We start from the raw sequence: 26776 nt of genomic DNA on the forward strand, positions 1-26776 counted from the left end.
TTAATAAGCAGGGCAACCTGTGAGATGCAGACCTTGCAGACAAAGGATTTGTTGTAAATGCTAAGCATCCCCAACTGAAAGGAAGAGAGTGGGCGTGGAAAGTGGCTTGGGCTGGAGTTGAAGAGTTAGTGAGATGTGAAGCCCGGCCAGTGCTTCCCAAATCCTGGAAGGAGAGCCATGCTCTGAGTTCTGAGCTCTGAGTGTTTTGCATAATCAGACTTCTTTGCAATTTCTGCTGTTTAATGTCTTGATGTGTTATTCTGAGAACCACAAAATCATAGTACACATCTCCAAGTTAACCCCTGTCTGAACTTGACCTACTTTCCTTTACAATTAGCCTTATTTAAAATTGTAAACTACCATCTTTGACTACAGCCCTGTTAAAGAGTGTTCTGTTTATAAAACGTCTGCCTTTTTTTTTTTCCTACTGTGGATCCTTTCTGGCTTGAGAAGTCTATATAACAAAACCAGAATATATATTGCAATTATCCCAGGAAATTTAAACTTTCAAAGATTTAAAAAGAATAGTTTTTTTCTGTGTTAAAAAATTTAGGGATTAGAGAGGTTCTTTGGGCTCTAAAATGCTCAATTAATTTTTGTCCTAATATTTTGGAAAAATACTTCAATCTTGTTTATGTGAGTAAAGTCCAGTCCACATGGGAAATCTACATTAAAGTCATAATAGCCAGTTATGATTATGTACCTTGTAGGAGTGAATTTGGCAAAGCATTTAAAATATTCTGCCTGAAATTGCAGTATTTAATTATAATTTCATGTTATTAGCACGATAATTGCTGCTTTATCTGCTTAGTGCCATAAGATGTGAAGGCAGGCCCATGTGATACTCAGCTCTTTAGCCCCAAGGCCCCGCACCCAGCCAATATTGCCCTGAATGGAATGCTCACTAAAAGGACACTTGCCTCCATTTGCATCTTATTCACTAATGTATATCATTAGTGAGTCATATACATATACGTATCAACCACCATTCATGTCAGAACTATACTCATTATTATAATATAGAAGAATTTAGTCCATGTCAGCAGAAGCATTCTGTGGGAGGCAATTGGAAAGTGGAATTTACAATAAGGCATATTATAGAGTTTATTATCCTTTTGTAAATGGTATGCTACATATTCTTCATGGCAGTAAAATTTATAATGAATATATGAATTTGTATGTTTACATATATTTCCAACCCATGACCCCTGGAGAGCCAGCTATTAAATGTTTAGCAGCATCACACTGAGGCCTTCCTATTATGATAACGTCTATGATTTTGGGTAGTAAAGGTTAACTGACGTTCTCTTGGGCCGAGAGTGGAAGAACAGTTATATTTGGCTTCCCATGGTATACAGCTGTGCGGTGCAGCATGGCCCAGGAATGGTCAGGCATTGAGTAGGGAAGGAGTCTGGAAGCGCTGTCATTGGCAAGGTGAGCACATTTAGAGTTCAGACTCCAATGCAGGGCCCAGGCGAATCCACTGAGCCCAAGGGTGGAGTAAGGTTTTATGAGGCATGAAGCTTTTAAAATTGAGGAGGACCTTTTTTTAAGGAACAGAATATACAATTAGGTAAAAGGCCTGAGAAAACTCATGTAAGTAGCCCTGAGGCTTCAACTTCATGGTAGACCTGCCTTTGATCAAGCAAAGGGAACATTTAAGAGATCAAATGCAGGCTTTCAGGCTGAGATTGGGAAGGGAGACTACAGGATTCCCAAGAACAGAAGGGGTGGCAGAAGACAGAGTCACTCCAGGTCTACCAGGAAGAGCCCTATCTGAGAGAAACAGAACAAAAGGGTGTGTGTGTGTGTGTGTGTGTGTGTGTGTGTGTGTGTGAGAGAGATTGAGAGAGAGAGAGAGAGAGAGGTTTTAAGAAATTGACTCACACAATAGTAGGGGCTGGTGAGTCTGAAATCTGCAGGGCAGGCTGGAGACCCAGAGCCAGATTCCTTATTGGGGGTGGGGGTGGGAGGGGGAGGCTTTAGTCTTTTCTCTTAGGGTCTTTGACAGGTTGGAAGAGGCCCACCCATATAATTATGCAGGGTAATCCACTTTATTCAAAGTCTGCTGATTTAAATGTTAATCACATCTAAAAGATACCTGGCAGCAGCATCTAGACCAGGCACCATAGCCAAGCCAAGTAGACACATGAAATGAACCATCACACTCCCCAGGGCAGGTCCTTGGCCTGCACAGGCACGTGGGCTAGGAGGGCAGATCTCCACTGGCCACAGTGTGGAGATGGCCTGCGGCACCTAGGATTGGGGAGAATGGTGGTAAGTGAATAGGGTGATCAGATCCCTGTTCTGCCATTGGCTACTTTAGATTTGGGCTCTGAGGGAGGCAAGCCCTTCACCTTTCCAGCCTGAGTTTTCTGCTTTATGAAATGAGAGCATTTGTAGAAATGTGCCATATCAGAGGTGAAAGGACTGGGATTTGCAATGTTTTGTGTGTTTTTTCTTGTAGAACCCTTTTTGAGGCAAAATCTCATAAGAAATCCCAAAGCCAAAAAGATCGTCAAAAGTAGCTTGTGTGTATGAGTTCTTGGGGCAAGGAACAGGAGTCCCCCTAACCCCCACCCTCAAAGCCTGGGTAACTCTGAGGATCATGGATTGAGAATCACTGATCCAGTGTCATTCTAACCCTACTTCCTCATTCTGGTTTTTTAAACCGCTAACACAAAGTCCTAAGATCATAAAATGACAACAGCATGATTTGAAGTCACATTCCTTCTAGCTGCAAAATTCTTTTTCTCTGTTGAAAGATGTGCCACTTGGCCTTTGCCAGTATTGATTTGCTTAAACGCATGTACGTTTTGACAATTCCACATGAGAGCACCATGGCAGATATGACTCCGCTGCTGGGGAAAATTCTAATGGTAACAAAGTCAGAATTCTATAATTTAACTGAACTTCTACAGGCGTACAAAAATTTAATTTTTAAAGAATGTATGGAGTCTTTGTGTTGGTGTTTGTGTGCTTAAATTGCTTGGAGCCACATTGGATATAATGATCAAAATATACAATATTTAGGTCTAAATAACTTGAGTTCTAAAATTACGCAAATGTTAAGTATTTAGAATTATGGTCAATTTTTTTTTTAATACTTCCAATACATATCTATGGTCTCTCTTGATGAACTTCTAGTGGTTGATAAGAAAAGACAGAAATTTGTGAAATATTAAATGTATAAGGTAAGTGACAACTAAGGCAGCAAAGATGGAAAATCACGATAGATTTTAAATGAACCAAGAGTTTAAAATAAGGAGAATGATTTCTTCAGGATGGGGTGATCTGGGAATTTATAGCCTAAAGAATGGCATTTGAGTCCGGTCTGGATCTGGGTTGGGAGAAGTGGAGGCATTCCAGGAGACTGTAAAACACAAGCAGACGTGTAGAGTAGGAAAGCAAGTTCCAAGGAGAGCAGGGCACTCTTTTTAAAGATAGTAGAAAAGATATATTTAAAATTATAAAGATAGTCACAGGACACTAATGCCCTTAAGGTGCCATTTTACAGTGACTAGAAATTTATAATGCATTTAACTTATAAAAAGACTTCTTATAGTGGCACAGTCTTATTATAAGAAAAATAGAGGCCCGATGTATGAAAATTTGTGCAAGAGTAGGCCTTCCTTCCCCTGGCTGCCGGCACCAGCTTACCTCTGGCCCCGGCTTTGTCTGGTCTAATTAGCATATTACCCTTTTATTATTATAGATTGTTGGTTTCACAGTTGTAGCCTCCGTTGTGGACATCAGGCAAATTAGTCATAGTAAGTATATAGAAACTTTGATTTTAATAGGATGATTACACTGCATGCTCAGCCATGTGATGTAATACATACTTTACATAGATACGCTCATGTGAACTCCAGTGATTACAGAATATTTTTAAGAGGCAGTTATTAAATCATTCACTATTAAATGTACACAGGAAGTTATGCTCATAGCATTGCCATTCCTTAGAATGGCTTGGAGGGCTCATCCTGTGTTCAGTTCTCATAGACACAAGTAAGAAAGTTTTCATGGTTCCTTTTTTTGTAAATTGGGTGACACACCTTTGTCATTTTTAGTAAGGAGATTTAATACTGATGTTGCAGGGTCTGCTGTGGTCCGAATTACATCCACTGGGTGCAGGTGGGTGTGGGAGAGATTTGGAAAGATATGTACTATTTTAATAGTCTTCATGGGTGGTATATTCAATTTGACTTTTCCATTGTATTTATTTTTTGCATATTAACAGTTTACTGTAGAGATGTAACATCCTGAATGAATAGGAAACCAGCCACATAATTTTGCTCCAGAATCCACTCCCCAAAGTTGGCAGTGTAAAATGCTCTTTATTGCTCTCGACAAAGCAAGTGCTTTCAAAGGTAATTCTGAATAGCTGAAATTCTTTGGCAACAAGATAATTCTGAATACTAGTAGAAAATTTATGGATTTCAATTAGACTTTGTAGGGTATCCTAAGCCCAGTTTTATATGCAGTTCATTGTTTTGGATTTTTTAAAATGGGGCCAGTGCAGGAATAATAAAAGTGATTCCAAATGCAGCCAATAATTACAGAGATCCACTATTGCCTTTGCGCTAAAAATGATGATGATTCACGCTTAGTGGAAATTGCGATCTGTGGCTCTATTTAGGGTATTCTTGCTATTAAGCTGCTTATTAGTTATGGTCAGTGATTTAAAGCTTAAGAGCTACATTAGAAGGCTGTAAAATAATTTATTCTTTAATAGATAATAGTAAATTTGAAACAGACATTAGGTTAATTATAATCTTGTACATTAAAGATACATATTAGCCTTTGTCTCTTCTTAGGGCTTTGGAAATTCATTTCAGATAAATGGAAAAATGGGTGATTGGGTTAGACAGCCTGGTTTATAAATAGTTAACATCTTTTCTGAATATTCAGGAAAATAATTTTACTTCTCTTTGTGAGTCCTTCTCTGTGTTAAACAAATGCTAGTTTTCATTTTAAATGTGTCCTTGTTCCAGGTTGACATTGCTTAAATTAAGCTCAAAAGATCAGGGAGTTAGACCCTTTTTGTGATTTGAAAGTCAGGGTGATGGGGGACAGGGATGGAGTTAAAGATAAGTACACTTTAAAATGGCATTGCAGTAACTTTAGTTTGTCATTATTCCTATTATTAATATATACGTATGTGTAAATTTATATAGATATAGGTGTGTATGTGTGTATTTTAAGATTTATATGCTCCTCGTTGTTTTATGTAAGACAGAAATCCACTGTAAATATCAGATGTGTAAGAATGTGAATTCCTGTAACAGTAATTAAATTTGATATTCAAATTTAATTACTGTTTAATGTTCTTTTTTTAAAAAATATATTTTATTGATTTTTTACAGAGAGGAAGGGAGAGGGATAGAGAGCCAGAAACATCGATGAGAGAGAAACATCGATCAGCTGCCTCCCGCACACCCCCTACTGGGGATGCGCCCGAAACCAAGGTACATGCCCTTGACCGGAATCGAACCTGGGACCCTTGAGTCCGCAGGCCAATGCTCTGTCCACTGAGCCAAACCAGTCAGGGCTGTGTTAATGTTCTTATGTGATGCTTGAATGTTATACTAAATTCAAAAAAGTCACAGATACAGAAATTCTGCCTAAACCTGTCAAATCAAATCAAATGAGAAAATATATGTACATTATTCAGGATAAGATAATATTATTAAGCTATGCTGTAATAAGAATATACCAACCCCCCTTGCTCCCCCCCCCGACACACACCTCCCTCCCCCCACTCTGATCTCACAACCTCAATAAACAAATACTTATTTCTGGCTCCTGCAAAGTCCAGTGTATGTCGGTAGAGGCTTTCTTCCATCCAGTGACTCAGAGATCGAGGCTCCCTCCATCTAGGGTCCTGTCACCTGATCACATGGCCTCTTCCGGAACAAGAGAACCACAGATCGGCTCAGGACGTTTTTTAAGAGTGTGGCCTGCAAATGACTTCTGTTATTTCTACTTGCATTCCATTGGCCAGAACTTCATCAAATCTCCCCAACCAGTTTCTAGGGGAGCTTGAGAACTACAGTCTTCCTTGGTATCAAGGAAAAGGAAATAAAAGGGAATTAGTGAACACCCAGTGTTTCCTCTACTGCAGTACATAAATGCTTCTGAACTCTGCATGTAATCATGTGAATTTATAATTGGGAAAATGCCAAAGAGGCATGACATCTTTTAAACAATTTTATAATCTCCCCTCTCTGTTCCAACCTATAGACCAAGAATTGGAAAGAAAATCAGTTGGTTGTGCCCAAATTCCTCTCACTTGTGACTTGGCAACTCTTAGTTTATCCTAGTCACTTTGCCTCTTTCTTTCCTTTAGTGAGGTTGGCGGCCACACGCAGGCATCACACAGCCACTGGGCAGGTAACGCCACAGTGTTTCCTGTCAGTCTGTCCCACCTTGGGTCCTGCTTATCCATCACTGACCCTCCTCCCTTATTCCTCCTGGGAAGTCCTTTCCTTTCATTAGAATTAATGTCACACATTCTGAAGGTTGGAAAGAGTCATTATTTAGCTGTTTAACAGAACACTTCAGCTGATAAGTCTGGTTACGTGTTGGATTCGTTTTCTGTTGCTGCATGACAAATTACCGTGAATGTAATGGCAAAAAATAACACCCATTTATTATCTCATAGTTCAGTAGGTCAATATTGTAGGCAAGCTGGACTGGGTTTTCTGTTCAAGGTCTTATAAGGCCAAAGTCAGCCTGGTTTCAGATCTGGAGGATTTGGGGAAGAATCTGCTTCAAAGCTCATATAAGCTTTGGGAGAATCCAGGTCCTGAGAGCTGTAGATCTGAGGCCCCCATTTCTTTGTTGGCTGTTAGCTGTGGGCCACTGCCTGCATCTCGAAGCTGACTGAATTCCTTCTCCTGTAGCCCTTCAATCTCCTAACCAGGAACATGTGGGTCAAGTCCTTCTCATGCTCCCAATCTCACTGACCTGTCTTCTAGCCCGAGAAACACTATGCTTTTAAAGGATTAAATTAGATTAGACCAACCCAAAGAATCTGTTTTTTTGTCAAATAATTTAACCTAGTCACAAGAATGCCATCTCATCACATATTATTAACAGGTTCCATCTATGCTCAAAAGAGAAGGGGTTGGGCTCATTCTTAGAATTCTGCCTCCTGTATGTGTTTCTGCTCAGGATAAGTTAGAAAGGAAGATTTTGTTTAGTGGAACCTGTAATTTTGCCCAAATACACATTTGAAAGGAAAGATTTCTTTGTACAACAACAATTAGTTATGGGTAGGGGAAGAGAGGGTGGCTGGGATTGGTGAGGAGAGAGGATGAATTTTCTTTCAAAGGCTTTGTAATATACAGTAACCCTTGGTTTTTCTCCCATGAAAATGAAGGCATGGTATGATAGATTGGATTAATGGGCTCTAAATCACTCGTCCTCATGGCGCCTCCCTGTGGGGTTCTATGTCCCTGCCCTTTGAACTAGTAGACACATGGCATGCTTTGGTCAATGAAAGGTGAAAACGGTGATGTAGATATCTTCCAAGCAGAAGCTTTACAAAATTGTGAGTGGTTCACAAATTTAATCCTTTCCCTGAAGTCACAATGACTGGCAATGTTCTTGACTGAGACTATTTTGTCCCCTTTGGTCCTGGAGTGAATAAACTGGCACAGAACTATAGTAGACCCACATTGGATTTATAGCACGAGAGAAAAATAAAACCTTTGTTGTTGTAAGGCATTGAAATGGTGGGGTCATTTGTTACTGCAGTGTAACTGGCCCATCCTGACTAATACACATGCCTGATACTTGTGTGCACCGGTTTAAATCATCTTGGCCTTAAACTATTCCAGCCACTGATAAGCAAGCAATTCTGCACAGGCTTCAACTCATAGCCTGACAGCTCATTGACTGAAGCCCCTGCCTTTTGCTTTATGTCCAAATACACCTCTGATTTTGTCATGCACTGCTGTGGGAGCTGACTAGACACTCACACATGTGTAAATAGGAAGTGCAGGGAGATTGACACCCAGGAGGCATATCTTGACAAATGGGTAATAGATGCTGAGGTATAAATGTTTCCCTCTTTCTTCTCTTACATGCAGTTCTGAGATGAATTTCTTAAGGCTCCAACGAAAGTCTTGCAAAATTGAACAGCATATCACCAAGTGGCAAACTCCATAAACATCCGCGTGTTGGCTTTCCCTGGTTTATTTTACTCTCCCCAACCCCTACATAATCCGCCTGTACATAAATCCTTGTCTCAGGCTCTGCTTGGTGGGGGAACATGACTGTCACCAGTTGGAACCTCATTTAAATGATCCAATCGGAGCATTATCCACCACCAGAATGAATTATTTACATAATTCGGCAGCGAAAAGAATTACACTGTGCATTTATAGAAACTTGCAAGCATAAACACTTTGCCACTCAGCCTGGAAGTTATTGTTAGATTTGCTGATCCAAAAATAAGGCCTCCCCCCTCCCACGCACACAGATTAATCTGTCATTAGTTTTGGTCCACAGTTGTTGGTTGGGAGGAGCTCATGTTTTCAAGATTTAGTGATGTGTTGGAGAGCATGTTGTTCAGCAAATGTTCCTTGTTACAGCACAACTGAGGTTGTGGTAGACCTGTAGTTCTATGGCACCTTGTTGCCCTTGAGCTCTGAGCTGCCAGTCCACTGACAGTGCCATGTGGGACGTTTGTCAGGCATCATGGGAGATGCCTTGTTTAGGAACTGAATTGGTTCAGTTCCCATAGCATCTTGGCTCTGTTTCTTCTCTGCCTCCTTGTCAGTCTATTCCCTAGAAATCTTAAAATCACAGCATGATAGAACTGGAGGGTGTCTTAAGATCATCTAACCAAACTCCTGTTTCATAGGTCAGAAAAGTACACAGATGTTAAGGAAAATGATCCACTTGGGCGGGGCAGGGGGGCGGGTTGGGAAAGAAATTGAAAGGGATGAAATTTATAAGAAGATATTGTGTTTGTTTTGTTTTTTTTTAACATAATTATATTCTTGATTGTGATGCTCTTAAACAAGCCACAAAATTCTAAGCACTCACAATGCAAGTGTGATTTTTAACTAAGGCTTTTTCCCGCACCCCACCCCCAATCTGAATGTTAAGGTGGCAGATGCATAACTAATCTTAGCTGAATCTATATTAAGAAATCAGCAAGGTGTCTTTATTTAACTTGCATAATCTGTGAATATAATGTAGTGTTAAATAGCATGACTTTGCACATTACCGTATGTCCTGAAATAAAAACAACTTCTCCTTTAAAGTGATAGTAAAATGCAATAATGTGGAAGGTTATTTTACATTTGTTCTCAAAGGGAATGAGAAAAACAGAAGCAAAGAATTGAGGAACTTGTTTCTAAATGTGATTTCAGCAGATGTATGTACCATTTTAAATTCTATTTTATCTGAGAGACAAAAGTCAGCTATTGGAATTGCTATGTCATACAGGAGACACTCCTGTCAACGGAAGGGGGGTTAAAATCCCTTGTTATGCTGGTTTTGAATTTCTGAAAAATATCCAATCCATTGAGCTTCTGTGTTTTTGCTTGTGGATGTTTCCATGGATCTGTGTTAGTTCCAGGAAATTGGGGTCCTTCGTATCTCTGGAACCAGGCGTGGTTCCCGCAGAAACTGCATGGGATTATCAGTTTCCCTGTTTGACATCATTGCTGTAGTGGGTCGGTTCCTGAAGGAGAAAACAATGACACATTGTAAGGCCCAACTGGAAGATTGTGTGGAGAGGAAAGACGGCTATTCTGATTGAAGACAGAAAAAAAATGTGAGCCTTTAGCTTCTTGAAGTACTGCTCTGAGGTCTTCTTGGCTGGCATACACTAACCAGTGCAAGCATGTAGCTATGACCACTCAGTATTCTGTTGAAGTCGGGACGCTGAGGTCTGATTTTTCACTTGGTGAGCCAGTCTTTATTTGAATGTTTTTGAATTTCTTCAAGAATGCGATTTTAGCTTCTGATGATTCTCTTCCTCTGGAAAAGTGGCTCCTAATTCGAGGGGCATGGACCCTCAAGGAATTAATAGGAGGGTCCTGGAAACTATTTGGTACCAACCACTGTGAGTGGATATCTAATAGATAATGTTTTGTCTACATTTACTTGAAGGTGTTCTTAAGTTCTTGGTCACTTTTAAAGCAATACTTTTTCTCGATCCAAGGGTAGCAGGAAAGTAAGAAAAATAGAATAGTAAAGTTACATTTTCTTTAACATGTGTGTGCATGCACACACATGCACATGTGGGGAGGGTCTATGTTTTTAAAGAATTAAAGAGGTTTTCATGCTTGAACAAACTGAGAACTGCTACTAGGGTGGTAATGTTCTATAGGATATGCTTCACAAAGCTAAATGAAGTTTTTAAAAGTTAATGGCTAGACAGTGCTTAAAGCATACACATTCATGATTTATTCTAATAACTTTTGTGGAAAACTAACCTAATGCTGCCACACATTTGTTATGTTTTGTCCTGGAGATGCGACTACATATCCATGCCTCTTACACGGTGGGTTTATGTCACTCAGTGACTTAACCAGGCAATAGAATTCCATGCCTTTTATGAGGAAGAGCTTAGAACAAACATTTGGATACTTATATATATAGATGTACACTGTGCCAGATACTGTCCTAAACAGTTTTATGACTATTAACTGGTTTAATCCTCAAAACAACCCTGTGAGAGATGTAGGTACAATTGCTGGTTCCATTTTTTAGATGGGAAACTGAAGTATAGAGCCATTAGGTTAAGTAATGTGCTCAAGGCTACCCATCCAAGAAGAAGGAACCTGGGTTTCATTCCAGTCTGAGCAGGGATCTCTGTACTGCTTGTGCAGGGGACTTTGTTTCTCTCTTGGCAGGAAGGGATTCAGTGACTGCTGAGGAATACCTGGAGGATAGGCTGGTTTGGATTGAGATAGTATATACCCCACATGTCCTCCACTCCCCACCCTGCCCTAACATCACACACACACACACACACACACACACACACATTACCCTGAGCTTACTCTGGACACTGTGACATTAGGCTACCCTGGTGTAACTGCAGTGCCCTTTGATCTTGGCTTTGCTCCCAAACCTTGTAGAACTGTCACTTCATAGTAGCAAGTATGTGTGGTAAAGACCTCCAGTGTATAATGGGTCTCAGTCCTATTTGCCTATTTTTCTGCTTCAGGTAATCAATTTACATGTCCTCAGAGTTCATTTGGACAAGGCCAGCATCTTGAGGATTATTCTGATGACTTTATAGGTACTGTGCCTTTAAAGGAATTAGCTATGGGTCCTTGAATCCCAGAATGATGGTGTCAGAGCATGTTACATACTTTCCTGAGACATTTGAAAGTGCCCCTCCTTCCCCTGCCAAAACCAGAGAAGAAGTGGAATGATAGAAAACAACATAGACACTCTAGATAGTCCTTCACTCTGGCTGCCAATAAACATGCAAATGGGCTTTCCAAGGAATTGCTGAAGAGGATATGGTCATAGTTTTGCTTCCCTGCCCATTCTAATTTGGCAGGTGAAGTCAAGGCCCAGTGGAGGCCCTGCTCCAGTGATCGAGAAGCTGGGACTGGACCAAGGATTATATTGATGCTGCAGGCTGGCTGTTCTCAGAATTGCCCGAGTCATTTCAAAAGCTGTTGTTATTGTCAAGGTTGGCAAGTAGAATCCCTTAGAGAAGTATTTTTTCCTGGCCAGCTCAGCTGTCTTTGCAACCCCTCTCACCAGACAGGTGAAGAAAATCAACTCACCTTCATGGCGGGAAGCCTCCAGAGTTTGCATGGGGCAGAGCCAGATGGGAGGGGGGCAGGAGGGTGAATACAGAGTAATTGTTAGGAAGAGCTCTCATTTCAAAGCATATACTTATATTGCAGACTAATGAGTTGATCTGAGGCTTGCTGGTGCTGATTTTGAGACCTCTACCTTGACTCTCCATCTAGAAGTGACGTAGAGCAAGGGTTCTCAAAGTGTGGTCCTCACATCACTGGGGGTCTCAGAGATCCTTTTAGGGGGTCTGCGTGGTAATAATTGTTTCATAGCAATGCTGTGACATTATTTGTCCTTTTCACCTTGTGGGCACTTGCACTGGGAGCACAAAAGCAACAGTGGTTGAAAGTGCTGGCACATGAGTGCCAATCAAGGCAGTGGCACCAAACCATATTAGCACCTATTGTAGTCTTCATCTGTACACATGCCAACAAGAGCCACTTTCCTAAAAATATCCTTGATGAAGTAGTGGAAATTAGTAAGTTTATTAAAGTTCAACCTTTGCGTAGGTTTTTTAAAAAAATATTCTGTGCCATAAAATGGAACTACAGTGGGGCCTTGACTTACGAGTGTCCCGACTAACAAGTTTTTTGAGATACCAGCTGTCTCTTGGCTGATTTTTTGCATTGAGTTGACAGAATAATTTGAGTTAATGAGCTCCTTAATGAGGTCTCCGAACGAATTAAACTCGTAAGTCAAGGCCCCACTGTACTCATAAAGACTTCTGTTGCAAATGGAAGTGTGTGTGCACCTTGTCTCCTTGCAAACCACCTCTGCTATTGTTTGAGTTGCTAGCTGAATTAGCAGCTTTATTTATGGAACATCATTTTCACTTGAAAGAACAACTGAAGAACAAGCCATAGTTGACTTGGGCATTTGGCAGATAATTTCTCAAAGATGAGTAAAGTGGACCTAATATTTCAAGAAAAACAATTGACAATGTTTGTTAAAATAAAATTTAAATATTCAAGTAAAAATTATATTTTTGGAAAATTTGTATCTGCCACAGTGAGCTTGACAGTTACTCAGTAATAGACTTGAAGGCTTTCTTTGAGCAGAGGGATGGTGATATTAATAAACATTCTTTTTTACATTGAATAATGGATTAACATTGGGAAGGTCTACATAACTCAGGAACCTGATATTTTTCAAATGACCAATGCATGATGTTACCAAATCATGATGGGAAGAGATCCATTAAGAATGGAAGATGGACCAATGGTTTTTATGTAGTAGACAGAGAATAAAAAGCTCATTGGTATGGTTTCAGATTTCACATTGCAACTGACTTTCAAGACACTATCTGTTGCCAAGTTTTGTCATGGTATCAAAAAGCATATCTACAATTACCTCTTTAAAAAAGCTATTAAAATATTTTCTTTTTTAAAGTGATACCTCTATGGAGGACAGATTTCTTTCATATATTTCATCTAAAAAAACATATTGCCATAGAACAAATGTGAATGATGTGAAAATCCAGTTGTCTATCAAGTAAAGAGATATGCAAAAATGCAAAACAATGCCATCCTTCTTATTAATTCTTTAGGAGGGGAATATATTTATTTTACATAAAGATATGTTATTTATGTTAACATATAAGGCATTTACTATTTTATATTTTAAATGAATTTAATATTTTAAACCTTTCGTAGTTGTAATTTCAAATATAGTAAATATCAATAGCTATAACCCACATAAACAGAAGCTCTTTGGGATCCTTAAAGCTTTTAGAAAATGCAAATGGCTCCTGGAACTGAAAGTTTGAGAACACTAAAATAGAATAGTGAAGTGTTTGCAGCTGGAGGTTTCTGAGCTGTCAGAGGAGTTATAAAAGTTGTCCAGGGCCCTAACCGGTTTGGCTCAGTGGATAGAGTGTCAGCCTGCAGACTCAAGGGTCCCAGGTTCGATTCCCTTGGTTGTGGGCACATCCCCAGTAGGGAGTGTGCAGGAGGCAGCTGATCGATGTTTCTCTCTCATCGATGTTTCTAACTCTCTATCCCACTCCCTTCCTCTCTGTAAAAAATCAATAAAATATATTAAAAAAAAAAAGAAATGTTCTTTTCTAAAAATTAAAAAATAAAAAGTTGTCCAGGTTGGGAATAGTGACTGTTTAATTATATATCTTTAAATAACTCAATAAAAAATATTTAAATATTTTGTTCTTTAAAATAAAACCCTCACAGAGCTCAAATACACCTACACTGCATATTAAACTCTTCCTCATTCTTCAGTAACTGATATCAAAACAGGAAAATACTGGCAGTTATATTTATCCCTAATTTATTGGAAATAAAAATATCCACATGTCTAGTGTGTTATTTGTAGAAAAATGCTTGTAAATAGTCACTGAAACCTCTCTTGTCTTGCAATTTAAAACAAATTATAAATACTTAAGTAAATAATAAATAATAAAGTGGATATTAAGCAAAAGAAAAACAATCCTTTCACAGGATTTCTATTTTTGATGTTGTGGTACATAGTTAAATGTCAATCTGCATTTTAATATACATGGAGTCCATGTATAAACACAGTGAATAGTTTTTAATGTATTTTTTAAGTTCTATTTTTCTTACATAATTAAACAGTTTGCACCATTAATTTAATAGGTGATAGTCAAAATTTTTCTTATACATTATGAATTACATTAAATATCATAGTATATCTAAGTAATCATTTTGCACATTTAACATTCTGAATAAAAACAAAATGAGGTGATTAAAAATATTCCTAAGAGCATTTGAGAAATGATGTATTTATATGAAAGAGATCTGTATCAGTTTCTGAGGGCTGCTATAACAAAAGTACTATGTTCCCAGTCAAAAATGATTGGGAGTGCAGACACACTTTTATAAGGTTGGACTTTGCTGTTGGACACAAGCACTCTGTCAGGTTATCTGCACTTGAAAGTCTCAGATTTCTCATCTATAAAACTGGGTTTCATGATAGACATTATATTGGCTTGTGAGAAGTAAGGGGATTATGTATAAAAATATACAATGTTCTCAGCACAGTGCCTGATGCAGAGGAATATCACTCAATAAATATTAGTAGTTTTTACTCTTGCCAGGTTAGGCAGGTAATGACAATCACAATACGCACTATAAATATACAGTTAATGGCAAGTTCATTGATGATAATTGTAATAAGAGTTAGTGTTAATGGTGATTTCAAAGTCCACTAGTACCTAATAATGGATGGTTTTACTGTGAGTAGGGGGATGAGAGAGAGACAGAGGGATACAGGGAAGGACAGAGAGATGAGAACTTTAAGTGAGCAGCCAATGAGCCATGTTTAGAGACAGACATTGCTATAGACTAAATGTTTGTGTCCTCCCCAAATTCCTAGGGTGAAACCTAATCCTCATTGTGATGGTATTTGGAGGTGGGGCCTTTGGGAATTGATTAGGTCATGAGGGTGGAGCCCTCATGAATGGGATTAGTGCCCTTAGAAAAGAGGCCCCAGAGAGCTTCCTTCTGCCATGTGAAGACACCTCAAAGAGATGGTATTCATGAACCAGGAAGAGGCCCTCCCCAGACACTGAATCTGTGGACACTTTGATCTTGGACTCTCCAGCCTCCAGAAATATGAGAAATGAGTTTCTGTTGTTTATATTTCACCCAGTCTGTGGTATTCTGTTATAGCACCCCAAGCAGTCATCAATAGGACTTTTTCGTCAAAAGACTTATCAAAATATATTTTACTAAAGAGTTGCAATGGAGTACAGAACCCTGGTGTTCAGAATGCTCTAGCATTTATCATTATCTTGGATCTGGATTTGTGCTACACTTTTATAGGCCTATGTCTGTCTTAATCACTATTTGGGTGGTATTTAGAGACACTGAAGCATAATACAGGGGAATTCTAAAATCCATATCACTGTAATTCCATGCAGTCCAATCCAGCTGAATCTGCCCTCTTGCAGCTGTCAAAGTGACTCCATGCAACTTCTCTTAGTGGCTATTTCAGACTCCGTCCACCACTCCCAACCTGCGCCTCTCAACAACTCTTCTTCAAATAGCCTTGGCTCTGTCATTACTGAGAACCAGAAATCCCCTGTAATGAGCTCCCCCCCTTCCTCCCTCCCTCTCTCCTTCATCTCAAAATGTGTTGGCATCTTCGCCCATCTGTTCTTCTTTGCCTCTATTTCAGATGAGGAATTACTAATCCCTCCCGTCGTATTTACTCTTGGCCCAAGTAATAATTATGTTCATAATTATCCCTTTATTGTCTTGCACTTAGTCTCTCTTCATAGAGTCCTTCCGCTCCCTCTATACATTCCCTCTTTGTTCCCGCAATCACTGGCCCCGCCAGCTACCATTTTGTCTCCTTAATTGTACTTTAAACTTCTGGAAAGAGTAGTGACCTAGCCCCAGCTTCATGTTGTAACAAGCTGTTAATTATTAAAAAATTATTGAAAGCACAGTCTAGAAATCCCAACAGTTAATCTTCCTGGTAGAGATAAGACACGGCTGTCCCTGCACGGCAGTGAGGAGGTCCTGGCCTCTGAGAGCCCGGTCTCCCAGAGCTTGCCACTACGTGCAGGCCACAACCCCTGTGTGGGAATTTAGCAGGTTCAGCGTACTCAGTGATGATTATAACAAAATGCTTTTAAGAAAGCGGATTTACATAGCTGTTTAGTTGGGAAGAATTATAAAATCAGTTAATGCCCTGAGGATAGCATAAGCAAAGGTGCTTTTATCTTGGAACCCCTGAATTTGTTCCTGAGAATTTTCTGAATGATAAACAGGTAGGAAAATTTCCAGCTTCTCCGGTAAACTTTGCATTTGCTGAAAACCTGTGGATAAGTCCTGAGTGAAGATTAGAACCATGTGGGTTGCAAGGAGATAGGGAGAAGCTGTGCCTTTATTAAAACCCACTTACTTTGTTCCAGGAAGTAGGTAGTAAGTCAGTATTTGCCAAGGACACACCATAGATGAAGACAGGATGTTGGTCCATAATATGTGCATAGCATTTGGGTATTCATGTGTAAAGTAAAAAAAAAAAAAAAAAAAAGGATATATGTAGCCCTGGCCTGGGTTGCTAACTGGTTAGAACATCAGCCCAAGCACTGAAGGGTCTTGGATTTGATGCCTGGTCAGGGCAGGTACCTGGGTTTTGGGTTTATTCCCTGTCCCTGGTCAGTTCATGCAAGAGGCAACCAATCGATGGATGTGTCTCTTTCATATAGATATTTCTCTGTTTCCTTTTGCTCTCCTCTTCCCTCTTCCCTTCCACTCTCTAAATATCAATGGGAAAAAAATATCCTTGGGTGAGGATAAAAATAAAGGTATATATGTAGATTATTCTGGAGGAAGTTAAACATTTTTCTAGTCTATAGAGTCCCTAAGAAATCTACCCTTAAGACTCCTCTAGCAGAAAAAAGGACCTGCATCCAGCTAGCTGTCTAACATAAGGCATCCTCCAGTCTGTTGGGGTCTGGGAGGCAGCCAGGACCTCCCCAATACAGCAGCTGAGAAAAAACCCTCTGAGGGTTTTTACTTGGGCCAAGTAATACATAAGCCCTCAGAGGCCTTTATGGAATTGAAAGATGGCCATTAAGATACATATGGGTTTAGTGTACATATATTGATAACTTTTTCTCTGTTGTATAGGCAAAAGAACTTATATGTCTATCTGACTTGCTTGTCTTAAATGTCCCAATAGGATCTTAGATTCCTGAGAAATTCTATGTAAAAATTGTAGTGCGGACAAATCAATCAACCAGCAATAGTAGTGTGTGACGTTATCTATAATGTCCCCGAGGGAGACATAAAGAAGTATAAAATGTGGTTTCTGCCCTTGGAGGAGTTTACAATTAAAATGAGGCTGTATTGAAGCTCCCTCTCTCTAAGCAGATTCCCAACCTTCCTTGGTCCCATAACGACAGGCCTTGTGCTGAATGTTGGTCAACTCAACTTGAGAAAGTCATGAGGAGGAAACATATCCTGTCACCACGCACCCAGAGGTTCAGCTTAGTGCCCCTTTTTTTTGCCATCTAGGAGGTGAGGAGGGAACATTTGTGCTGTCATTCCTAATTAATTTTTTTCCTACAAGACATTTGCCCCCAATTGTAAAGAAATTGCATGGACTGTCACTGTATAGTCACCAGTTTTATTTATTTTTTACTTTTTAAAAAATATATTTTTATTGATTTCAGAGAGGAAGGGAGAAGGAGAGAGATAGAAACATCAATGATGAGAGAGAATCATAGATAGACTGCCTCCTGCACGCCCCACACTGGGGATGGAGCTCTAAACCCAGGCACGTGCCCTGACCGGGAATCAAACTGTTACGTCCTGGTTCAGAGGTGGACGCTCAACAGCTGAGCCAGGCCTGCCAAGCACCAGTTTTATTTTTGATCCCAGCAACCAAATGTGGAGAATTTAGGTTTGTTGGTTCTGTATCTGCAATGGAGCTACATCCTTAGAATAATATCACAATAGAGAAATAACTTCTAAATGGGTTAGCCCACATATAATTCTGATTGCCTTTAATTAGGGGCAAATCACAAGCTAAAAAGAGTTACATATTTGAAACCAGTTAAAAATCAAAATAATAAATGGATAGAAAAATATAACCTCAGAAATCTCAATTTTTAGCTATAGAATTGCAGTTTCTTTATTCATTAAATAACGTTGCCTGCCCCGTCCTGTTTCTCTGTTTGGAACTGTAACATGGATTAGGAGAATTGCCAAATATCTATGAAATGAGAGCTTTCCTCCCACCCTTCCCATCCCCCATAATAGCCCAAAACAATTTAGACTGAGAAAGTCACACAGTTCAGCTCAAGTATTAGATTTGTGTGGCCCTAACACAAGAACTCTGTGATTGAGAGAAGTCTCCAAGGCAGGTAAGGGGAGAATTAGGTCAGCTGGAGTATAGACCGTTCAGTAATGTTTCCTAGAATAGGGAGATAACATTACAAACTGCTGGCATTCATTTACAAACTCTGGCTATAAAAATAGCAAAACTTCAGGAGCATTAACAGAGCCAAAAGTAGAACTTGCTGTTTATTGTTCCAGAGGTCGGCTTTCATGAAGTTTGAGAAAGGACCAGATTTGAGGCCATTGCTCTCATGATTTTTATGTCAACCTCCTACTACATCCAGAGAAGACTATGCACACATAAAAATAGACTTATTATTGCTGTTTGTGGCATGAAGAAAGAACTTTTTTCTTTGTGGGAGAACTTTTTTCTGGGAGTATGCCAGATAATTTAGGGGGGATTGAAATATGAATGATGTGTGCTGAGGGGAGCGGCTGTGGGAAGCGAGGCTGGACTACCTGTGCCTGTGTGCCCAGAAGACTTATTTTCATCAGTTATCTCCTTCAAGTTGGTCAGAATTTTAAGCATCTGCTCATTCCTATCCCACTCGACAGGAATGGGACCTAGTAGGAGCAGGGCTGTCCCAGTGCATGTGAGCCGCCAGAGCAAGGGGGACCGTGTGTAACAGGGAAATTACCAGCGTTTCTATGGTCATGAAGCAACATGTGCCCGGCTAATTACTGTTCTCTGTGACTGCTCTCGCCTCTCGAAACTCTCCATGGCCCAACTGTGGAAATCCTGTTTGTCTGCCTCCCACCCTCTCCCCCAAGAATGAAAAACAGCAACTTGCAAGGCTGGGCTTGTTTAATGAATGCAGTTTTTTTTTGTTGAGCCAAAGATGTGAGGTTTCTGCGGCTGTAAACTTGATGCTAGATTTGTGAAGGACTCCATGGTCCTCATCTTCAGATAAGTTCAGTGTGGAGGGTGTGTCTACACTTGCTGGCTGATAACCGGTCCAAAGGCATTTTTCTTTATTTTTATAGGTTCCTAGAATAAAGTGACCTTTAGTGGTAGGCGAGGCCATCTTCCTGGCTTCAGGCAGAGCTATATCTAGCATGGTGACATCTGAGCATCTTTTATGTTAATAAGAATGTCCTTAAGATTCTGCCTCCTCCCTTGGTGATCCTGTTCTTGCACTTAGTAACTGCTGATGTTGGAAACAGTGGCTCTTTCTGTTGCTGTTTTTTTTTTTTTTCTGATAGAAATAGCGAGTTATCTTGCACTCTAGAGTAACTATAGAGTTTGGTAATATCTTTTCATTTATTCATTATTAGAGCATTCAAAACCAGACAGTTTTGCTTTCTTTATAGTAAGCTGAACTTGCCCTCACTCCCCACCAAAAAAAACCCGCTTAGTTTTGTCAAGAAAGATTGAACATCACTTTTTCAAAGTGTGTAACAAAGAGGTAATTTTAATAGATGTATTGGCTTAGCTGTGGTTTCTTTGAGTGACTACTTGAATATATTAGTTAATAATAAATTATTACTTAGTATTACAGGAAAAAACACACACCTGAAAATAGCTTGATTCTCTGGAGAAAGAAACTTTCTGTGCATGGTTAGTAATACTTGCCATATAGATGCAATTGCTGGATAATGTTATCCAAACTAATTAATGATGACATATTAGTTAACATATTGCCATCAGCAGGTGGCTTTCTGAACAGAGGTGAAAATGGCATGTGCTCAAGCAAATTGTTGTACCCTCGAGAAATGTATACAATTGTTTTTTAAAAGAATCTTTGTGATGATGCCTGGAATATGAGTTATTTTTGTAAAGCACAAAAATGGGGGCAAAGTAGGAGAGATGCAGACTAGAAAAACAAAACAAAAGAAAGTAAAATTGGTTCCACCTTTCCCAAAAGCTTTTCCAATTAAAAACAAAAACAAAAACCCAACAAGCAAACAGTTGAATCTACCAGCACAATTTGCCTGTCCTGTCAGAATCTTGGGAAAGGCTCAGGTGTCCTCTCTTCCTTCGTACTCTCCTTCCTTCCTCTCCTTTGTCCATTTCAGAGCTGTCAGGGGAGTCTTGGCACGGGGCATGTCTGTGACAGATGGGCAGGGAGCTGTAATCTGTTGCTGTCTTTCGATTGCAGAGGAATCACTGTGACAGTGAAGGGGTTAAAATGGTCACCTATCAGAGTTTGCCGATAATTAGTGTAATCTCAATCCCAGAACACTGACACAGATGACCACACAACGATGGATTCTACTAAATCCTGCTTCGGAAGAAATCCTTATCAATCTCTTCCCAGCACTTGTGGAACCATGCATTTTTTAAATGCATATGTGAAAAAGTTACTGTTTCTGCATAATGTGTGTGATTATGATAAAAGATGATTGTGAATCAGTTTCATTTTGGAAGGTGCATTTTGAATTAGCACTTGCAGATACAGGTTAATTGATATGCACCCTCTGAGCCTGAGGCATGTAGCCTTTAGAAGGTTTCACAGTGTGTTGACTGTTACTCTATTAGTAAGGATGCTGAGGTATAGTATTGAGTGGTGGTTTAGGAAGGCAAATTACAAGTTTATGTAATTTTGTGTTACTATCTTGTCTGACAAGCAACATAAAAGGAAAAAGAAACAGACCTCTTGAAAACAAAACTTGAGAAAAATAGGCTTGAGAAAAAGAAAATATATTTTTGTTGATTAGCTTCAAAGAGAAAATGCATAGATAAAAAGCAGACTTTAAAGCTGTTTTTCAAAAGTCCAAGTGGTAACCAGAAAGGGATAAATATGACTTAAAAATAGGAGCAGGAATCCATGCTGAACTAGGGGAAGAATGGGAAAAGGAGAACTTCAATAACCCCCCTATGTTCAAATCCACAGGTCCCATTGGCTGGCATCCTAGAGTACTTAATGAATTGGCCGAAGTCATCACAGAACCGCTAGATATCATTTTTGAGAACTCGTGGAGGACTGATGAGGTGCCTGAAGACTGGAAAAGGGCATATTTAGGACACCTTCTTTCAAAAAGGGAAATGGATGGTGACCCTGGAAATACTCATCAGCTTAAATTTTGCTTGGAAAAATTCTGGAATAATCAGTACACTGGGTAACTAACCTACACATAGCTAGAAATGAGGCAGTGAAAGATCACACATTAAGAAGTACTGAGTTCATTTTTAAAGGACACATCATTGCGAGATACAGTCTTATGCATATTTTGGGATTCTTCCCTCTATTCTATGAGCTCTTGATGAAAATAAATTAGTTTGGCTAAGGTTTTTGGAATTAATTTTAAGTGTAACACTAGACAAGAAGCAGGTTTCTGGCATTTGCTAGTAATTACATCATTTTGAAATTAACCTGTAACTTGAGAATAGTAGCTTTAATTTTGTATTTTAACATACTCTTTTTTTCTCTCTTTATATGGCACCATGTTTTCATAGGTTGGGATGTTTATATAATTCTATATAGGCTAGTTTGGTGAGGGAATTCTTATTTTAAGGTGCTTTCTATGTTCATTTCATATATATAGGTACATTTATAAAGCTGATTAATTAAGGCACATCACCAAAGGAAGCCGATTTTTTCTAACTTTTTTTAAAAAAATTAATCTGGCTGAAGTTCAGTGTTAGGGCCCATAGACTGTCCTGTTCTGACACACACTGAGCAAGAGCCAGCTCTGGGCCTTGGTGGCTGGTTTTCTTCATTCGGTGGACACTGCCACGACCGGGGCCTCGCCTCACCCCACCCCACCCTGCTCCTCAGGTGCCTGACCTCAGGTCTGTGGGGGCAGGGAGGTGGGAGTTCAGAACCCGGTCTAACCGCAGCCAAGATGGAGAACAGAATGAGGTGGGAGGAGGAAATTAGGATGGCTCTGGAGTTTTTCTGATTCCTGTTGTTCTTGCCTTTGGATATTGGCAGTTTTATTTTCTGCTGAGAAAATGCAAACATGTTGATAGGACCAAAAATTTAGTTAACAGGAGGTCATCAAAAGAGATATAGAATCAAAAGAGATATAGAAATGCAACAAGCTCTCGAGTCAGGCAGCTCCTGAGAGGAGCTGGGCAGAATCTTCCCTGTGCTACTGAGAAGTAAGAGATGCCGGTTTACAGCAGCGTTGTGATGCTCCAGAGTTGGAAACACTCAAAGGGAAAGAAACCTATATTCATTTCTTCTTGGTACACACCTGGTCCCCAGGGATGGCTAGGCAGGGAAGGGTGATTTTATCACAATACTGCTTTAAAAAATCTAAGGTTTACATGGTTTAGCTACTTCTAGAGATTAACTTAGATACTAGATAAATTCAGTCTCATTCTTCACTATAAATTCTAGGAAATTAAGCTCTAAATGTTTGTACAAGTTTTCTTTTAAACATACATAGCTTGCAGTTTTATAAGAATTATACTCCAAACTTCAATCATGGTTCTTGAAGTGAACTAGAGTCTTTAAAATTAACAAGCTATATATATTTTTAAAATTGATTTTTAGAGAGAGAAGAAAGGAGAGGGGGAGAGAGAGAGGGAAAGAGAAATATCAATATGAGAGAGGAACATCAATCATTTGCTTCCCACACACACCCCGACCTGGGATCAAACCTGCAACTGGGTGTATGCCCTGATCAGGATTTGAACTGGCGACCTTTTGGTCCCTGGGACTACCCGCACCAGGCAGGGCAACAAGCTATACTTTTCAAAGGAGTGTGTCAGGGGATCTCTGTAGGTCACAGATATAATTTATTATGATAATAAATGGCTTCCTGTTGGAGACCTCATTTCCAGGTGCAGCACCTGTGGCGGATTATTTCACAGACAGACATTTACATGCATTTGCTGAACTGCTGCTAGAGAGGGACCTGATTTCTGAAAAACCTATTGTTTTCACGGTGGGCGTTATGGTACAATGTAATGCCACCAAAAATGGGACTTTCTGGTCATTTCTAGGTTTTTTTCTATTTGTGTGATGTCCAACGTCAGTTAATTTGCCAAATTTAAGTCTTCTCTGTGGGTTGGCTATTAGGGTTTGAAAATAACAGTCCTCTACCTAATTGAAGAGTCACAACCTAGAACGGTGAAATAGCTGATGGATTTTAAAGATTTGTTACCTAAAACTTTACCTAAGTTTTTACCTAGTTTTTTACCTAAGACTTTAAAAGAAGCAGAGAAGTATTTCATTAATTCCTTTGCATTAAATCTAGATGAGTTAAGAGTTAGAATGTAAGAGAAAGGTAGTCACCTTGCCATGAACTGTATCTGGTGATAATTGCTCTTACAAGGAGTCATTTTCTCCCCAGTGTTTTTCTTTTGAATCTAACATTTGTGATGTCCTTAAATTTTTGTTATGCAAAAGAAGTAGCTGAGGGACAAGTGTTATCAAAACTAGAGGATTATCCTAATTTGTTTTTCCTAGAACATCAAGAGAGATTAATTACTGACATTTACTTCATAATATTGAAGAATTTGGAGGATTATGGCAAAGTTTACTTCAAGTTCATTTTAAAACAAAGTTTGTGGGGTGGGGGGAGAAAGATTTTATTCAAAAAATTTTTTTTCTTGGCCTAGGGAATGCATAATTACCAAAGGACTTTTCAGCAATGCAGAATAGATGCACTCAAGCAGTTTCTCAGTCCAGAGACATTCACAGCACCTTGGTGTTGTGAAAGCAACAAGAACAATAAGAATTGGGTTTTTACTTTGGAGTTCCTCAGGTCTTAGTTCAAAATCAAGATCACATTCATAGCTTTTTTTTTTTTTTTTTGTCTGTGGTGGATCTAAGAACATAAACTGTAGATAGCATGGGGAATGATCTTGAACAATTATTAAATTCATCACAGACTTTTATGCTTGTCCATAAAATGGGAAAAATAAATACCTCCTGTAGTGCTTAAGAGGCTTAAGAGTCCTGCAGCCTACACCCACACAGTCCTTGCATCAGTTTGTGGCACATAGTAGGTGCTGAGTGCCTCGCTCTCTTTCCTTCTTTGCTATCAGTTACCGTCTTTATTTCCTCTTCTATGAAAGAGATTACCTTAAAACTGACCAGAAAACTCAAACATAAATTGACCTGTTCTTCTTGCTGCCTTGAACCCACTGAATAAGGCCCCTTTGCTTTCTTTTAGGAAGGATAAAAGAAAAAGTTACAGTGGCCCCTCGCAGTAGGAGTTGTGTAAATGTTTACTGATTGAATAAAAGAATGAACAAATTCATGAAGCCAGCACTTGTCAAGTCTGGGAAATAGTCATATAGACACATACGAAAGTATCTCGCTGATTTTCCTCCTTTTAAAACAGCTTTAGACTTATAAGTTTGGTGTGCAAATTAGTGAGTAGTATATGTGCATTTTCCTGTAATCTTGTGACTTGACTTACAAATTAGGGGTGCAAAGGAGCAAGTCCCCAATGGCTGCTTCTGGGCTAAATTCCGTCAAGATATGAAGCAGATGACGGTAAACAGCAAACCCTTCTATGTGAAGAGAAACCAGATGTGCCAAGGTCTGGGAAGCACCTGCCAGAAACCGAGATGGTTCTCATAAGAGTCTCAGTGCTGGAAGCACATCCCTTGCCTGGGTGCTAAGGAATAACAAAAAGACTCAAGAAAATTAAACTTTTGGACAGAATATTTGGTTTATGTAACTTTGTACAAGTAATACTTAATTAGGTGTCAAAACACCATGTCAGTGGAAGAGTTCTGAATTTTGAAATAAATAAGGAATAAAGAGTTGAATATAATATCCAGAGATATACACAAGCAATGAGCTAGAGCCTGACCTTACATCGCCAGTTATCCATTCAGGCCAAGGGCCAAGTAACAGGGAACTCTTAGAAGAGATTAGCTGACACCTTGTGCTTAGAATAGAGCCATAGAGTTGCTGTATTAAATTACACACAATAGATTATGCAGAGCAGAGCAAATCAACTAGGCTTTCTTTCTCTTTTAGAATTTCTAATTTTACTCTATGCAGCCTTGATGATCATCAATTAGACATTCCTACATAGATATTTTACACTGTTCAGATTCTTTGATTAAAAAATTCTGTTCAGCTTTATATTAACTTCTATTAACTAATAAAATAACTTTCTACTCCATGATCACTATAGTAGATATTTCCTTAAAAGGCAAAAAAAAAGTAGTTTAGAAACATGAACAACGTAACATTTTTACTTATCAAAATAGATGTTTCTTTTAAGATTTTTAAATTCCTAAAAATAAAGTTTTATTTGTCGTTGTTAAAAGATAACTTTCAGAGGAAAATGGGGGGTTAAATTGCACAGTATGAGCTGGGTGGTATGTTTTTCACAACTTGACCAACATTTCTTTCATTGGAACAAAAAGAAGGCACTTTTTAAGTGTTACTTAAGATGACAAATGTCTTTTCTAGATGTATTCTGTAACATGCCCTTTGTCAGACAAATTTTCCCTTATTATTCCAAAAATGAAATGCTGTGTTGCATGTGTTATGGGAAAGGTAGTATTTGATTGGGGCAAATGTTAGAAATTCTATTGTTCATTGCAGTTGTCACCCTGTTCCCCAAGCTTGACAGTATTTTCAGATCCTTTTTGGGTTTGTAAAGCCATTACTCATTGAACATTTCTGCTTATACAGAAATGTGTGGATGGCCCTGTATAATCAACACGTGTACATCCAAGTAGCCAAGCACAGAGTCATTCCTAGTGAAAACTGCAGGTTTGGTTTTGTAAATGCCACTACAATTGACACTCTCCCCCCTGTCGGTTATTGTTTTGAGAAGGGATTGTATGAGCAGGCACTATGAAAAGCCTAATTGGAACAGCATTATGAACCATGGAATGTATGCCCATGCAGCCCTGTGATTTGCAGACATATGTTCATTCTTCAATAAATGTTACGGCGTTCACAGCGGTTCCGCCTTGGCCTCTTTTGTGATCATTTACGTTGGATGAATGGAATACAGCCTGTGCGTTGTTTAAATTGATGATATATAAATTTTTACAGCACTGTAGCATTATGGTTAGCCTGGGAAATTAGAGTTCTAATTCAAAAGAAAGGAAAAAACAAGGCTTCCCACACTGCCTGCACAATTCAAATAAATCATTATGACGTGTACTTAGATGCTTTTATGTGATTGTTACATATGTATATGTTGTGGCTTTCTCCCTATTCCCTCCACCCCACTTCCGACTAAAACAGTATTTGAGGGTGTTAGTTTGAGATTCTGAACCATTAATCGTAGCCCACCAC

The 26776-nt window shown here is 39.2% G+C and overlaps 1 protein-coding gene across 1 annotated transcript in view; it reads left to right on the plus strand.

Moving 5' to 3' along the window:
* Positions 1–26439, plus strand: part of SAMD5 (sterile alpha motif domain containing 5) — a 46390-nt gene extending 19951 nt beyond the window's left edge. Inside the window, exon 2 of the mRNA XM_070417868.1 lies at positions 21443–26439. Within this exon, the coding sequence (XP_070273969.1) occupies positions 21443–21505 (63 nt within the window). The 3' untranslated portion in view covers positions 21506–26439. The remainder of the gene's footprint in view (positions 1–21442) is intronic.
* The last annotated feature ends 337 nt before the right edge of the window (positions 26440–26776 follow it).

Source organism: Myotis yumanensis, unplaced genomic scaffold (assembly GCF_028538775.1).
Source record: "Myotis yumanensis isolate MYYU_CA2020_CCGP unplaced genomic scaffold, mMyoYum1.0.hap1 SCAF_6, whole genome shotgun sequence".
NCBI lineage: Eukaryota > Metazoa > Chordata > Mammalia > Chiroptera > Vespertilionidae > Myotis > Myotis yumanensis.